Here is a 16,330-nt window from a genome sequence, read left to right as displayed (position 1 = left end):
ACGGCCGGATACTGGACCCCACTCTATGAGGTTATTTCTTTAAAAAAAATACTCTTTGGGAGGTTCAGCAAAGTTAAAACATGAACACAAACTGCCAGGGTGGAAGGCCCCACGCAGCGGACGCTACATGCCTTTATGTCCCAGCCCTTTGAGCACGACGCAAGAATCGGCTTGCGGACATCATGAGAAAACCTGCAATGCAGCACATCTTCATCGTGACCTTCGTACTCGATGGTCAACCCTCCATCCTCCGAGTTCCACACCTGCCGTACAACACAAGCATTGAAGAAGTCTCCTCGAGGTGCAGACAAAATCAGATGGAATAGTTTCAAGAACGCATTAATTATTTATTTATCTTCTACTAGCTTGGAAATCATGAATTCAATGTCCTTCTTAGGGAAACGAATAATAATCTGGCTCTGTCCAAGTTAGCACCCCAATGACCTCATGGATGCCGAGTCCAACTGTAGTTCCACTTCCAATGATTAATACAAAGCTCTGTTTAAAGTGAGATGTTTTAACAAGGAAGGATTTTAACACCATGAAGCACAAACTTTCACATCCATTTATAAACCTTTTGTTTCATTAAAACTCCACAAATGACACCTATTCCTGATATCCGCATCTCATCTCCTGCAAACATGCACTGGTTCGACACTTTCATTCATCAAACAATATATTGTCCCAAAGCATTTTCAGAATGTCCAGAATGCTTTGCACATATACGAGACATCACTTCACACAAAAATGTCTTCATGGAACAACAACCATTCGGCAAACCTTCGGTGAGGTGATCCGTCACACAAGTCTCAAACAAATAGGACAGGTAAACCTTGAACTACATTCATACAACAATCACCTTCACTGTGCCATCTGCGGAGCAAGTTGCAATTTGTTTTCCATCAGCAGAAAACGAGCACGACAGCACAAGGTCAAGATGCACCTTCACGGAGAGGTGCTCCTCCCCTGTTTCAGCCTTCCACACCTGTAAAGTAATGGCACACATTCATTCATAAGTCTCATGGTTTCCACCATACTGTGTGTTGCAAATACAACGCACTAAAACACTGTACTGCTCACCAAGCTCTCGGTCTGTCGGGTACAAGGTCACCCCATTCCTGGATTCCTCACTTGCTCCACTCACGCAGTAAACATGTTGCCATCAATCCCCCTCTCATTCCCTCTCGCAGTGAAGGCTGGGGTTTTCCAAAGCAGGGTTTTGGGCCCAGTCTTGTTTCTAATCCATATTAATGACCTCTCCGATGCTCTGGAAAACCCTCTCTGCGTTTTTCAAATGATTCCGCATTGTGACATACAGTATCCACATCCCTCTGCTTGGCAGACTGGGTATCTTCCATCATTCAAATTAATTCCTTGAAAATTTTGTACTCGCTCAGTCTACAAGGCCATTGTCCATTGTTCCATAGAATACTGCTTTCTCCTACGGGTGGGGGTCCAGCATCATATCTGTCTCTTCTGGATTCTGTGGAAAGATCTCAGCATTATTTGAACCTACGACGATGAGGCCGAGCACAAAGTCTGTTGCTTTCAAAGAAAGACAGGTCCATGGCCTGTATTTTCCCTCCTCTCTTCCGTTGCAGTTCTGTCCGATCTCTCTCTCTCTCTCTCTCTCTCAGCCCTCCCACCCTCCGCAGCTCCTCCGGTACACAAGCATTCTTCCAGTAACTCCCTCCTGGCTAAACTCCCAACATCCAGGATTATCACACCTCAACGCATTTATTCCTCTTTTCTCTCGTCTGTGTAACCACCTCCCTGGGGTTGTAAAATCCCACTCCTCGCTCCATTACTTCAAGCGGGCGTTGCTCCACCACCTCAGGTCATCCTTCATCCTTATCGGAAATATTTTCCATCCTCATTAACACTACCCAAACCAACCATCCTCCTCCTCCTCCTCCTCCTCCTCCTCCTCCTCCACCTCCACCTCACATTATAACAAGGATGTGACCCAAGCAATCCGTTAACACCGAGATGACAGTAGAAACCTCCGGTGGTTCATTGTACTCCTCTAATATGTATTTCAGAGAAAAATTGCTATTTGACCAATTCCTAGAAGCCTTCATCTATTAAAATACCTTGAGGTAGCGATCTCCGCCACAGGATGCGACCAACTCTCCACTGGGTGAGAAACACGCACCATACACCGCACCAGTGTGTACACGGAACGTTTTCCAAAAGAGCTTTGGTGCCGAGGCCTTGTTTCTGAAAACAAGTAATCCAGCAAAATGAAGGCTCACAAACTTCACACGCCTGACATCATAGAGCCATTCTTGAGAACCCATCGGCCAGTAACGTGTTTGTACAACATGCTTACAGCCATTTCACGTAAACGCGGCCATCGCCTTGCTCTTGCACTTTCCGCAAACCTTGAGCATACACCTCCGAGGAGACCGGCTCACTGAGGGCCAGCTGCCAGACGTCCGGCATCTCGCGGGCCACCAACAGGTGCCCATTAGGAGATAAAAAGTCAATGAAATCTTGCCATGTGTCAGCAGCACTCTGTACAACACAAAAAAACATAATAATAATAATAATAATAATAATAATATAATCTTACTAAAATTCACCAAATGTCCGTCCGTCCATTCGAAGGTACCGCAAAAACGGCTCAACCAATCGCAACGATATTTTGGGTGGGTATTCCTGGAACCCTGGGAGTAAAATAGGCTATATTGTTTTTCCAAGTTTTCCAAGGTTTCCAATTTTTCCAAACACGATGGAATAATATTTACCGATATGAACAGTGATGTGGCTTTTTTTGAAATTCTACGTACCAGGAGAGAGTAGATCGACTCCTGACGAACTCTTCCTATATAAACGTGCGGCTCCGAAGTAACATGGCAGAGTGTGCAAAGCGACTGAGAAACAGGTGTAGCGGCCGCTTCCGTTTTGCAGAATTCAATCTTTTTTCAAAATGGGCCCCATGTACTGTTTAGATGATTTACTGTTTAGATGATTTGCTGTTTAGATGATTTGCATGTGATATGATTCAACGGATGTTCATATGAATCGTTTAAAATTAAAAAAAGCCTTCTGGTATTTTGCCTTTTCATTTGGGCTTCCCAATTGAAGCCCCGCCCATAGGACGGGTACCGTTGCTAGTAATAATAATAATAATAACAACAATAACAATAAACAACAAATATTGAACTTTATGAACATACAAACCTACAGCTAGCATCAGTGAGTTACCTCTCCCGACGAACACAGATCGTTCTTGAACTGCAACAACTCTCCAACAAAATGCTGGACACCAACCATCCTCAATTTGGAGTTGATCCAGTCAAGAGAAAACATCAACCTACGGAGGTTCTGAATATACAAGGACTGGAATCACCTTACCAAGGGAACACTTTTAAATAGCTGGAAATAAACAACTAACGACAACCAGATCAATAACACAATCATACACTCATCACTACATAACCAGTGTGGCAGCTACATTCAAATGTAAGGTGTGCACAGAGGGAGCTGCAGATGGAGGAAATGTTGAGTTGGATCTTGGAGACGGTGTGAAGGTGGAAGGTGTGAAAACATTTTGCTACCTCGGAGACATGCTGAATGGAGAAGGTGGATCAGACTCGGCAACGGTTGCTAGAGTGAGATGTGCATGGAAGAAGTTTCGGGAACTGAGTGGCGTGCTGATGATGAGGGGAGTGTCGCTGAAGCTGAAGGGAAAGGTGTATGCTGCATGTGTGAGAAGTGTTATGATTTATGGAAGCGAGACATGGGTAATGAACGTAGAGCAGCAACGAAGGTTGGAAAGGGTGGAAATGTGAATGGTTCGATGGATGTGCGGAGTATCGTTGAGAGAGAGGAAGACAAATGATGAATTGCGAAAGATGATGGGAATAGAGCCTGTGATTGATGCTGTGAAGAGGAACAGGTTGAGATGGTTTGGTCATGTGTTGAGGAAGGATGAAAGTGACTGGTTGAGAAGAGTGATGGGAATGAATGTAGAAGGAAGTAGAGGACGGGGAAGACCGAGAAAGACTTGGCTAAAGATGGTGGAAGAAGAAATGCGGGCAAGGGGGTTAACAAGGAGAGATGCAGAAAATAGGGCAAAATGGAGAAGATTGTCATGGGGACTGCAAGGCTAACCCCTGCTCTAGCAGGGAAAATGGCCTTTAAAATGCATGTTGTATACACTCATCACTACAACCAGATCAATAACACAATCATACACTCCTCACTACAACCAGATCAATAACACAATCATACAACCTTCACGACAACCAGATCAATAACACAATCATACACTCCTCAATACAACCAGATCAATAACACAATCATACAATCCTCACTACAACCAGATCAATAACACAATCATACACTCCTCACTACAACCAGATCAATAACACAATCATATAATCCTCACTACAACCAGTTCAATAACACAATCATACACTCATCACTACAACCAGATCAATAACACAATCATACACTCTTCACTATAACCAGATCAATAACACAATCATACACTACTCCTCACTACAACCAGATCAATAACACAATCATACACTCCTCACTACAACCAGTTCAATAACACAATCATACACTCCTCACTACAACCAGATCAATAACACAATCATACACTCATCACTACAACCAGATCAATAACACAATCATACACTCCTCACTACAACCAGATCAATAACACAATCATACACTCCTCACTACAACCAGATCAATAACACAATCATACACTCCTCACTACAACCAGATCAATAACACAATCATACACTCTTCACTACAACCAGATCAATAACACAATCATACACTCATCACTAAAACCAAATCAATAACACAATCATACACTAATCACTACAACCAGATCAATAACACAAACATACACTCCTCACTACAACCAGATCAATAACACAATCATACACTCCTCACTACAACCAGATCAATAACACAATCATACACTCCTCACTACAACCAAATCAATAACACAATCATACACTCATCACGGAGTACCGCTAGAGACCCGCTAGGCATGACAACCTCCATCTCTCCTCCGCATACCACGACAACCTCCATCTCCCCTCCGCATACCACGACAACCTCCAACTCCCCTCTGCATACCACGACAACATCCAACTCCCCTCCGCATACCACGACAACCTCCATCTCCCTTCCGCATACCACGACAACCTCCATCTCCCCTCCGCATACCACGACAACCTCCATCTCCCCTCCGCATACCACGACAACCTCCAACTCCCCTCTGCATACCACGACAACCTCCAACTCCCCTCCGTATACCACGACAACCTCCAACTCCCCTCCGCATACGACGACAACCTCCAACTCCCCTCCGCATACCACGACAACCTCCATCTCCCTTCCGCATACCACGACAACCTCCAACTCCCCTCCGCATACCACGACAACCTCCAACTCCCCTCCGTATACCACGACAACCTCCACCTCCCCTCCGCATACGACGACAACCTCCAACTCCCCTCCGCATACCACGACAACCTCCATCTCCCTTCTGCATACCACGACAACCTCCAACTCCCCTCCGTATACCACTACAACTTCCAACTCCCCTCCGCATACCACGACAACCTCCAACTCCCCTCTGCATACGACAACCTCCAACTCCCCTCCGTATACCACGACAACCTCCAACTCCCCTCCGCATTCCACGCCAACCTCCAACTCCCCTCCGCATACCACGACAACCTCCATCTCCCCTCCGCATACCACGACAACCTCCAACTCCCCTCCGCACACCATGACAACCTCCATCTCCCTTCCGCATACCACGACAACCTCCACCTCCCCACCGTATACCACGACAACCTCCAACTCCCCTCCGCATACCACGACAACCTCCAACTCCCCTCCGCATACCACGACAACCTCCAACTCCCCTCTGCATACCACGACAACCTCCAACTCCCCTCCGCATACCACGACAACCTCCAACTCCCCTCCGCATTCCACGCCAACCTCCAACTCCCCTCCGCATACCACGACAACCTCCACCTCCCCTCCGCATACCACGACAAGCTGCACTACACAAGGTAATTTTATTTATTTACATAGGGCACTGCTTTTTATTCGATGTAAGAGCAAATAAACATAATTAATTAATGGTTAAAGTGACAAACACCTTCTCCAAGTGAACTTATGATTACTCAAACGTACCTCCAGCTGACCTGCTTGCACCAAGTGGTAACACAGGTAGTGGTAAATATATCCATCATTAGGTAGCTGGGTGAAATCATCCGCACACCTTTGCCTGTACTTGCAGAGTAACTCCTCATGCAGTGCCTGCAAAATTGGACACATCGATATGAGAACAAGTGATCGATCACACGGATATGTGAACAAGTGATCGATCACACGGATATGAGAACAAGTGATCGATCACACGGATATGTGAACAAGTGATCGATCACACGGATATGTGAACAAGTGATCGATCACACGGATATGAGAACAAGTGATCGATCACACGGATATGAGAACAAGTGATCGATCACACGGATGTGAGAACAAGTGATCGCCTTTGGACAATGCGGCCCAAGTCTCAGAGCCAAGACGAAAGAATGTGGACCAAGTCTCAGAGCCAAGTCTAAAGAATGTGGCCCAAGTCTCAGAGCCAAGTCTAAAGAATGTGGCCCAAGTCTCAGAGCCAAGTCTAAAGAATGTGGCCCAAGTCTCAGAGCCAAGTCTAAAGAATGTGGCCCAAGTCTCAGAGCCAAGTCTAAAGAATGTGGCCCAAGTCTCAGAGCCAATTCTAAAGAATGTGGACCAAGTCTCAGAGCCAAGCCTAAAGAATGTGGCCCAAGTCTCAGAGCCAAGTCTAAAGAATGTGGCCCAAGTCTCAGAGCCAAGTCTAAAGAATGTGGCCCAAGTCTCAGAGCCAAGTCTAAAGAATGTGGCCCAAGTCTCAAAGCCAAGTCTAAAGAATGTGGCCCAAGTCTCAGAGCCAAGTCTAAAGAATGTGGCCCAAGTCTCAGAGCCAAGTCTAAAGAATGTGGACCACGTCTCAGAGCCAAGTCTAAAGAATGTGGCCCAAGTCTCAGAGCCAAGTCTAAAGAATGTGGACCAAGTCTCAGAGCCAAGACGAAAGAATGTGGACCAAGTCTCAGAGCCAAGTCTAAAGAATGTGGCCCAAGTCTCAGAGCCAAGTCTAAAGAATGTGGCCCAAGTCTCAGAGCCAAGTCTAAAGAATGTGGACCAAGTCTCAGAGCCAAGTCTAAAGAATGTGGCCCAAGTCTCAGAGCCAAGTCTAAAGAATGTGGACCAAGTCTCAGAGCCAAGACGAAAGAATGTGGCCCAAGTCTCAGAGCCAAGTCTAAAGAATGTGGACCAAGTCTCAGAGCCAAGTCTAAAGAATGTGGCCCAAGTCTCAGAGCCAAGTCTAAAGAATGTGGACCAAGTCTCAGAGCCAAGTCTAAAGAATGTGGACCAAGTCTCAGAGCCAAGTCTAAAGAATGTGGACCAAGTCTCAGAGCCAAGTCTAAAGAATGTGGCCCAAGTCTCAGAGCCAAGTCTAAAGAATGTGGACCAAGTCTCAGAGCCAAGTCTAAAGAATGTGGACCAAGTCTCAGAGCCAAGTCTAAAGAATGTGGACCAAGTCTCAGAGCCAAGACGAAAGAATGTGGACCAAGTCTCAGAGCCAAGTCTAAAGAATGTGGCCCAAGTCTCAGAGCCAAGTCTAAAGAATGTGGCCCAAGTCTCAGAGCCAAGTCTAAAGAATGTGGACCAAGTCTCAGAGCCAAGTCTAAAGAATGTGGACCAAGTCTCAGAGCCAAGTCTAAAGAATGTGGACCAAGTCTCAGAGCCAAGTCTAAAGAATGTGGCCCAAGTCTCAGAGCCAAGTCTAAAGAATGTGGACCAAGTCTCAGAGCCAAGTCTAAAGAATGTGGACCAAGTCTCAGAGCCAAGTCTAAAGAATGTGGACCAAGTCTCAGAGCCAAGTCTAAAGAATGTGGCCCAAGTCTCAGAGCCAAGTCTAAAGAATGTGGACCAAGTCTCAGAGCCAAGTGTAAAGAATGTGGCCCAAGTCTCAGAGCCAAGCCTAAAGAATGTGGCCCAAGTCTCAGAGCCAAGCCTAAAGAATGTGGCCCAAGTCTCAGAGCCAAGTCTAAAGAATGTGGCCCAAGTCTCAGAGCCAAGCCTAAAGAATGTGGCCCAAGTCTCAGAGCCAAGCCTAAAGAATGTGGCCCAAGTCTCAGAGCCAAGCCTAAAGAATGTGGCCCAAGTCTCAGAGCCAAGTCTAAAGAATGTGGCCCAAGTCTCAGAGCCAAGTCTAAAGAATGTGGACCAAGTCTCAGAGCCAAGTCTAAAGAATGTGGCCCGAGTCTCAGAGCCAAGTCTAAAGAATGTGGCCCAAGTCTCAGAGCCAAGTCTAAAGAATGTGGACCAAGTCTCAGAGCCAAGTCTAAAGAATGTGGCCCAAGTCTTTGAGGCAAGCCTAAAGATAATGTGTCCGTTAGTTTATTTTACATCAACCGAAGCGTCATAGTGGAGCTCATCTATAAATCACATACATGACAAAGATACACGTAGATATCACACACTGGCTGAAGCTGTGCCATGTGAGAGACTCAACCGTGCCGGAGCCTCACGAGCTCCTCCCACCCCCATCCCCATTCCTCAACCCCTCTCTGTCCCCGATACCTACCGGCATTTCCTTCCTGTGCATATCATAAAGAACAGCATGCTGCAGATCATGAAGCCGGTACATGATATGTTGCCCATCATAATGGTGCCGCACCATTGACTTTGTAACAAACACATGCATTATGTCCTCAACGTCCTCAATGTCTTCGTCCCACAGCATGGACAGCACCTACAAAACCATTATTTGAAAGTTCAGAAAAAAAACCATTATTTGAAAACTCCACAACAACAAAGCACAATGGAAATGGACAAATGCTCATTGAACAAAATACTCACCGAACTCAAAATATCGGTTTCTTTCTTGAACACAGCCAGATATTTGTAGTATTTTCGATCGTCATCCGAAAGTCTCCGGACACTTATTGCTATTGCCTCGTCCAAAGCTTCATACCCGTATGAAGAACGGCGTTTGATCCGCTGGAACTTTCGCTGTTGTAACTGCTTCAAATAATATTGCCATCGATTTGGGAAATCCTTCAGCTGAGCACCGATCAGGGACACAGCCAGAGGAGAACCTTGAAAAGGTGAGAACAACATCAGACATTAAATAATATTCATTGAGTTCATGTGTCATGACTCTATGTGGTTTGGAAAGAATCATGGTGATGACAGAGCGAGAGAGAATGACACGAAACTTCTCAACCAAGGAACGGTTACCGACTAAAGGAGAACCTTCAAAAACCCAAACCAGCCAAATAAGATGCAGCAACAGAAGTTGTGTGTGCAAGGTGGAAAATGGCAGGTAGAGTGTGAAGAAACAGGAACGTTTGGGTGAAGAACTTTATGAAAAAATTGCAATTGCGCTAACAATGGTTTTAACCACCAATGGGTTCTCATGAGTCGTGAGGTCATATGTTGGGTCGTCCTGAGTCGTAAAGTTACATGATATGTCCACGTGAGTGATGAGGTCATATGATTGGTCCTCGTGAGTCGTGAGATTATATGATGGATCCTTGTTAGTCGTGAGGTCATACGATTGGTCCTCGTGAGTCGTGAGGTTATATCATGGATCCACGTGAGTCGTGAGGTCATATGATGGATCCTCGTGAGTCGTGAGGTCATATGATGTGTCCATGTGAGTCGAGAGGTCATATGATGGGTCCTCATGAGTCGTGAGGTGATATGATGGGTCCACGTGAGAAGTGAGGTTATATAACGGGTCCACGCTAGTCGTGAGGTTATATGATGGGTCCATGTGAGTCGTGAGGTCATATGATGGGTCCTCATGAGTCGTGAGGTGATATGATGGGTCCACGTGAGAAGTGAGGTTATATAACGGGTCCACGCTAGTCGTGAGGTTATATGATGGGTCCATGTGAGTCGTGAGGTTATATGATGGGTCCTCGTGAGTCGTGAGGTTATATGATGGGTCCACACTAGTCGTGAGGTGATATGATGGGTCCATGCGAGTCGTGAGGTCATGTCAATGTTCCTCGTGAGTCGTGAGGTTATATGATGGGTTTGCATTAGTCGTGAGGTCATATGATGGGTCCTCGTGAGTCATGAGGTCATATAGCACTGTTGTCAAAGCCTCACATCATGTAATGGCATAAATAAAATGGCCTCACTTGGTCAGGATGAATGGAGTTTCGGTCAGTAGGAATAAATGCAAATGTAATCACGTATTACCTTTGGTTTCTTTGATGATGAGTTGGGCCTCGACTGGCAACTCACACGTGGGAAGGTGAATCCAACCAGACAGTATCTGCAGGCATTGATGTTCTTTCATCTCATTCTCAACTTCTGTCTTGTAGATATTTCCTTTGGAGTAAAATGAAAACAATCCATAAGCACTCTGAAATTATCACGTTAATGAAAGTGAAAAAGATGTTTGAGTTATATCGATCTGAAGTTACTCCATTATCAAAACAAGCAAGGTAGCGTGACTTAGTGTGGGGTAAAATGATATTGGGGATGGATGAGGGAAGAGGAGGGCAAAGGTTTGGTTTCTCAGCATTCACCAGGAAAGGAATGAGGTTAAGCATTGACACACTGTGGAGGGGAGGATTGGGGTGAGGGACTAGTAATTCACACTGTGGAGGGGAGGATTGGAGTGAGGGACTAGTAATTCACACTGTGGAGGGGAGGATTGGGGTGAGGGACTAGTAATTCACACACTGTGGAGGGGAGGATTGGGGTGAGGGAATAGCAATTCACACTGTGGAGGGGAGGATTGGAGTGAGGGACTAGTAATTCACACACTGTGGAGGGGAGGATTGGGGTGAGGGACTAGTAATTCACACTGTGGAGGGGAGGATTGGAGTGAGGGACTAGTAATTCACACACTGTGGAGGGGAGGATTGGGGTGAGGGAATAGTAATTCACACACTGTGGAGGGGAGGATTGGAGTGAGGGACTAGTAATTCACACTGTGGAGGGGAGGATTGGAGTGAGGGACTAGTAATTCACACACTGTGGAGGAGAGGATTGGAGTGAGGGACTAGTAATTCACACACTGTGGAGGGGAGGATTGGGGTGAGGGAATAGCAATTCATACACTGTGGAGGGGAGGATTGGGGTGAGGGACTAGTAATTCACACTGTGGAGGGGAGGATTGGAGTGAGGGACTAGTAATTCACACACTGTGGAGGGGAGGGTTGGAGTGAGGGACTAGCAATTCACACACTGTGAGGGGGGGTAGGATTGGGGTGAGGGACTAGTAATTCACACACTGTGGAGGAGTGGGGTGTGTCCTCAGATTGGGAGTGTGGGGTGAGGGACTAGAATCTCTCAGATTGGGTGTGTGGGGAGAGGGACTAGCATCTCTAAGATTGGGAGTGTGGGGTGAGGCCCAGCAGTCCAACATTGTGAATGTTGGGTGAGGGACCAGCAGCCCTCAGATTGGGGGTGTGGGGTGAGGGGCTAGCAATCCTCAGATTGGGGGTTTGTGGAGAGACTTTGCATGCAGTGTTTACCATTTGTGAAGATAAACAGCGAAACATATATTACCATGTGCATAATCAGCCACTCGACTGTCACGTGTTGTCACCATGATACGTCCTTGCACATCAAACACTTCAATCACGTGAGTGCTCCAGACATCATCGAGAACCAGCAAGGACCTGTGACGTGACAGGTACCTCAATGAATGGAACAAACCTGGAAATGGACTCAGACACACTTACTTACTTCTGTGTTATAGAATGGTGCACAGAGGGCACACTTACTTACTTCTGTGTTACAGGATGGTGCACAGAAGGCACACTTACTTACTTCTGTGTTATAGGGTGGTGCACAGAGGGCACACTTACTTACTTCTGTGTTATAGGGTGGTGCACAGAGGGCACACTTACTTACTTCTGTGTTATAGGATGGTGCACAGAGGGCACACTGACTTACTTCTGTGTTGTAGGATGGTGCACAGAGGGCACACTTACTTACTTCTGTGTTACAGGATGGTGCACAGAGGGCACACTGACTTACTTCTGTGTTGTAGGATGGTGCACAGAGGGCACACTTACTTACTTCTGTGTTTATCGGATGGTGCACAGAGGGCACACTTACTTACTTCTGTGTTATAGGGTGGTGCACAGAGGGCACACTTACTTACTTCTGTGTTATAGGGTGGTGCACAGAGGGCACACTTACTTACTTCTGTGTTATAGGATGGTGCACAGAGGGCACACTGACTTACTTCTGTGTTGTAGGATGGTGCACAGAGGGCACACTTACTTACTTCTGTGTTTATCAGATGGTGCACAGAGGGCACACTTACTTACTTCTGTGTTTATCGGATGGTGCACAGAGGACACACTTACTTACTTCTGTGTTATAGGATGGTGCACAGAGGGTACACTTACTTAATTCTGTGTTGTAGGATGGTGTACAGAGGGCACACTTACTTACTTCTGTGTTTTGGATGGTGCACAGAGGGCACACTTACTTACTTCTGTGTTATAGGATCGTGCGCAGAGGGCACACTTACTTACTTCTGTGTTATAGGATCGTGCACAGAGGGCACACTTACTTACTTCTGTGTTAAAGGATCGTGCGCAGAGGGCACACTTACTTACTTCTGTGTTAAAGAATGGTGCACAGAGGGCACACTTACTTACTTCTGTGTTATAGGATGGTGCACAGAGGGCACACTTACTTACTTCTGTGTTATAGGATGGTGCACAGAGGGCACACTTACTTACTTCTGTGTTATCGGATGGTGCATAGAGGGCACACTTACTTACTTCTGTGTTTTGGATGGTGCACAGAGGGCACACTTACTTACTTCTGTGTTATCGGATGGTGCACAGAGGGCACACTTACTTACTTCTGTGTTATAGGATGGTGCACAGAGGGCACACTTACTTACTTCTGTGTTATAGGATGGTGCACAGAGGGCACACTTACTTACTTCTGTGTTAAAGAATGGTGCACAGAGGGCACACTTACTTACTTCTGTGTTATAGGATGGTGCACAGAGGGCACACTTACTTACTTCTGTGTTATAGGATGGTGCACAGAGGGCACACTTACTTACTTCTGTGTTATCGGATGGTGCACAGAGGGCACACTTACTTACTTCTGTGTTATAGGATGGTGCACAGAGGGCACACTTACTTACTTCTGTGTTATAGGATGGTGCACAGAGGGCACACTTACTTACTTCTGTGTTATCGGATGGTGCACAGAGGGCACACTTACTTACTTCTGTGTTATAGGATGGTGCACAGAGGGCACACTTACTTACTTCTGTGTTATCGGATGGTGCACAGAGGGCACACTTACTTACTTCTGTGTTATAGGATGGTGCACAGAGGGCACACTTACTTACTTCTGTGTTATAGGATGGTGCACAGAGGGCACACTTACTTACTTCTGTGTTATCGGATGGTGCACAGAGGGCACACTTACTTACTTCTGTGTTTTGGATGGTGCACAGAGGGCACACTTACTTACTTCTGTGTTATAGGATGGTGCACAGAGGGCACACTTACTTACTTCTGTGTTATAGGATGGTCCCAGTAGTCAGCAACCCAAATAACATGAAGAGCCATTTTTTCAAATTCGGTCAAAAACGCAATAACTTAAGAGCCACAATGAACGTAAACCCCATTTCAATAATGGAATAACAGGACAAAGACACATCGATTTGTAACACAATAAACGTTTGTTGAGTCGCTATCAATGAAAAGGCCCATCACATTTTCTGCGGTGTATTGAGTCAGATTAGCCATATTTAGTGATTTCTGCTGTATATTTTCTTTGGAGAGTCGTTCGATGCTCGGCCAGTATGTGTCGTTTTCATTCTCAAGCAGGACTGTAAACTCGACTTGTACAATTAGTTTCTCTGTGATTTATGTGAAATATACATTTGAAAACACCTAATTGTAGAGGTAAGTAGATCCATGGACGGACATAATGCCAAGTGCACACCTCTTCATGTTACGGAAGGTGTTGGGAAAGAATTCCAAACTTCAAACACAATTTAGTCTTGTTTTGTAGAATCATCCGTAGATCTGTGTTAAAGTACCAGAGTACATCTATGTTGAAGTGCCAGGTTACATCTATGTTGAAGTGCCAGGTTACATCTATGTTGAAGTACCAGAGTACATCTATGTTGAAGTACCAGGGAACATCTATGTTGAAGTGCCAGGTTACATCTATGTTGAAGTACCAGAGTACATCTATGTTGAAGTGCCAGGTTACATCTATGTTGAAGTACCAGGGTACATCTATGTTGAAGTACCAGGGTACATCTATGTTGAAGTACCAGGGTACATCTATGTTGAAGTACCAGAGTACATCTATGTTGAAGTACCAGAGTACATCTATGTTGAAGTACCAGAGTCCATCTATGTTGAAATGTTGTCAGGGTACATCTATGTTGAAGTGTTGTCAGGGTACATCTATGTTGAAGTGTTGTCAGGGTACATCTATGTTGAAGTGTTGTCAGGGTACATCTATGTTGAAGCGTTGTCAGGATACATCTGTGTTGAAGTGTTGTCAAGGTACATCTATGTTGAAGTACCAGAGTACATCTATGTTGAAGTGTTGTCAGGGTACATCTATGTTGAAGTGTTGTCAGGATACATCTATGTTGAAGTGTTGTCAGGATACATCTATGTTGAAGTGTTGTCAGGGTACATCTGTGTTGAAGTGTTGTCAGGATACATCTATGTTGAAGTGTTGTCAGGATACATCTATGTTGAAGTGTTGTCAGAATACATGTGTTGAAGTGTTGTCAGGGTACATCTATGTTGAAGTGTTGTCAGGATACATCTATGTTGAAGTGTTGTCAGGATACATCTATGTTGAAGTGTTGTCAGGATACATCTATGTTGAAGTGTTGTCAGAGTACATCTATGTTGAAGTGTTGTCAGGATACATCTATGTTGAAGTGTTGTCAGGATACATCTATGTTGAAGTGTTGTCAGGATACATCTATGTTGAAGTGTTGTCAGGATACATGTGTTGAAGTGTTGTCAGGGTACATCTATGTTGAAGTGTTGTCAGGATACATCTATGTTGAAGTGTTGTCAGGATACATCTATGTTGAAGTGTTGTCAGGATACATCTATGTTGAAGTGTTGTCAGAGTACATCTATGTTGAAGTGTTGTCAGAATACATCTATGTTGAAGTGTCAGCATACATCCATGTTGAAGTGTTGTCAGAGTACATCTATGTTGAAGTGTCAGGGTACATCTATGTTGAAGTGTCAGGGTCCATCTATGTTGAAGTGTTGTCAGGATACATCTATGTTGAAGTGTTGTCAGGATACATCTATGTTGAAGTGTTGTCAGGATACATCTATGTTGAAGTGTTGTCAGAGTACATCTATGTTGAAGTGTTGTCAGGATACATCTATGTTGAAGTGTTGTCAGGATACATCTATGTTGAAGTGTTGTCAGGATACATCTATGTTGAAGTGTTGTCAGGATACATCTATGTTGAAGTGTTGTCAGGGTACATCTATGTTGAAGTGTTGTCAGGGTACATCTATGTTGAAGCGTTGTCAGGATACATCTATGTTGAAGCGTTGTCAGGATACATCTATGTTGGAGTGTTGTCAGGATACATCTATGTTGAAGTGTTGTCAGGATACATCTATGTTGAAGTGTTGTCAGGATACATGTGTTGAAGTGTTGTCAGGGTACATCTATGTTGAAGTGTTGTCAGAGTACATCTATGTTGAAGTGTTGTCAGGATACATCTATGTTGAAGTGTTGTCAGGATACATCTATGTTGAAGTGTTGTCAGGATACATCTATGTTGAAGTGTTGTCAGGATACTTCTATGTTGAAGTGTTGTCAGAGTACATCTATGTTGAAGTGTTGTCAGAATACATCTATGTTGAAGTGTCAGCATACATCCATGTTGAAGTGTTGTCAGAGTACATCTATGTTGAAGTGTTGTCAGGGTACATCTATGTTGAAGCGTTGTCAGGATACATCTATGTTGAAGCGTTGTCAGGATACATCTATGTTGGAGTGTTGTCAGGATACATCTATGTTGAAGTGTTGTCAGGATATATCTATGTTGAAGTGTTGTCAGGATACATGTGTTGAAGTGTTGTCAGGGTACATCTATGTTGAAGTGTTGTCAGAGTACATCTATGTTGAAGTGTTGTCAGGATACATCTATGTTGAAGTGTTGTCAGGATACATCTATGTTGAAGTGTTGTCAGGATACATCTATGTTGAAGTGTTGTCAGGATACATCTATGTT

The 16,330-nt window shown here is 44.9% G+C and overlaps 1 protein-coding gene across 3 annotated transcripts in view; it reads right to left on the bottom strand.

Moving 5' to 3' along the window:
* Positions 1 to 16,330, bottom strand: part of APAF1 (apoptotic peptidase activating factor 1) — a 144,448-nt gene that overhangs the window by 88,210 nt on the left and 39,908 nt on the right. For all 3 annotated transcript variants that reach the window (XM_068106327.2, XM_068106345.2, XM_068106335.2), the window contains exons 6-15: positions 11,617 to 11,729; positions 10,297 to 10,428; positions 8,944 to 9,182; positions 8,669 to 8,836; positions 6,181 to 6,306; positions 3,211 to 3,330; positions 2,333 to 2,517; positions 2,094 to 2,220; positions 860 to 985; positions 132 to 263 (exon numbers count right to left, since the gene is read on the bottom strand). In XM_068106327.2, the coding sequence (XP_067962428.2) occupies positions 132 to 263; positions 860 to 985; positions 2,094 to 2,220; positions 2,333 to 2,517; positions 3,211 to 3,330; positions 6,181 to 6,306; positions 8,669 to 8,836; positions 8,944 to 9,182; positions 10,297 to 10,428; positions 11,617 to 11,729 (1,468 nt within the window). The remainder of the gene's footprint in view (positions 1 to 131; positions 264 to 859; positions 986 to 2,093; positions 2,221 to 2,332; positions 2,518 to 3,210; positions 3,331 to 6,180; positions 6,307 to 8,668; positions 8,837 to 8,943; positions 9,183 to 10,296; positions 10,429 to 11,616; positions 11,730 to 16,330) is intronic.

Source organism: Myxine glutinosa, chromosome 1 (genome assembly GCF_964187855.1).
Source record: "Myxine glutinosa chromosome 1, kmMyxGlut1.1, whole genome shotgun sequence".
NCBI classification, from domain to species: Eukaryota; Metazoa; Chordata; class Myxini; order Myxiniformes; family Myxinidae; genus Myxine; species Myxine glutinosa.
Note: the sequence above shows the minus strand (reverse complement) of the source record. Positions and strands in the feature narration are given on the sequence as shown.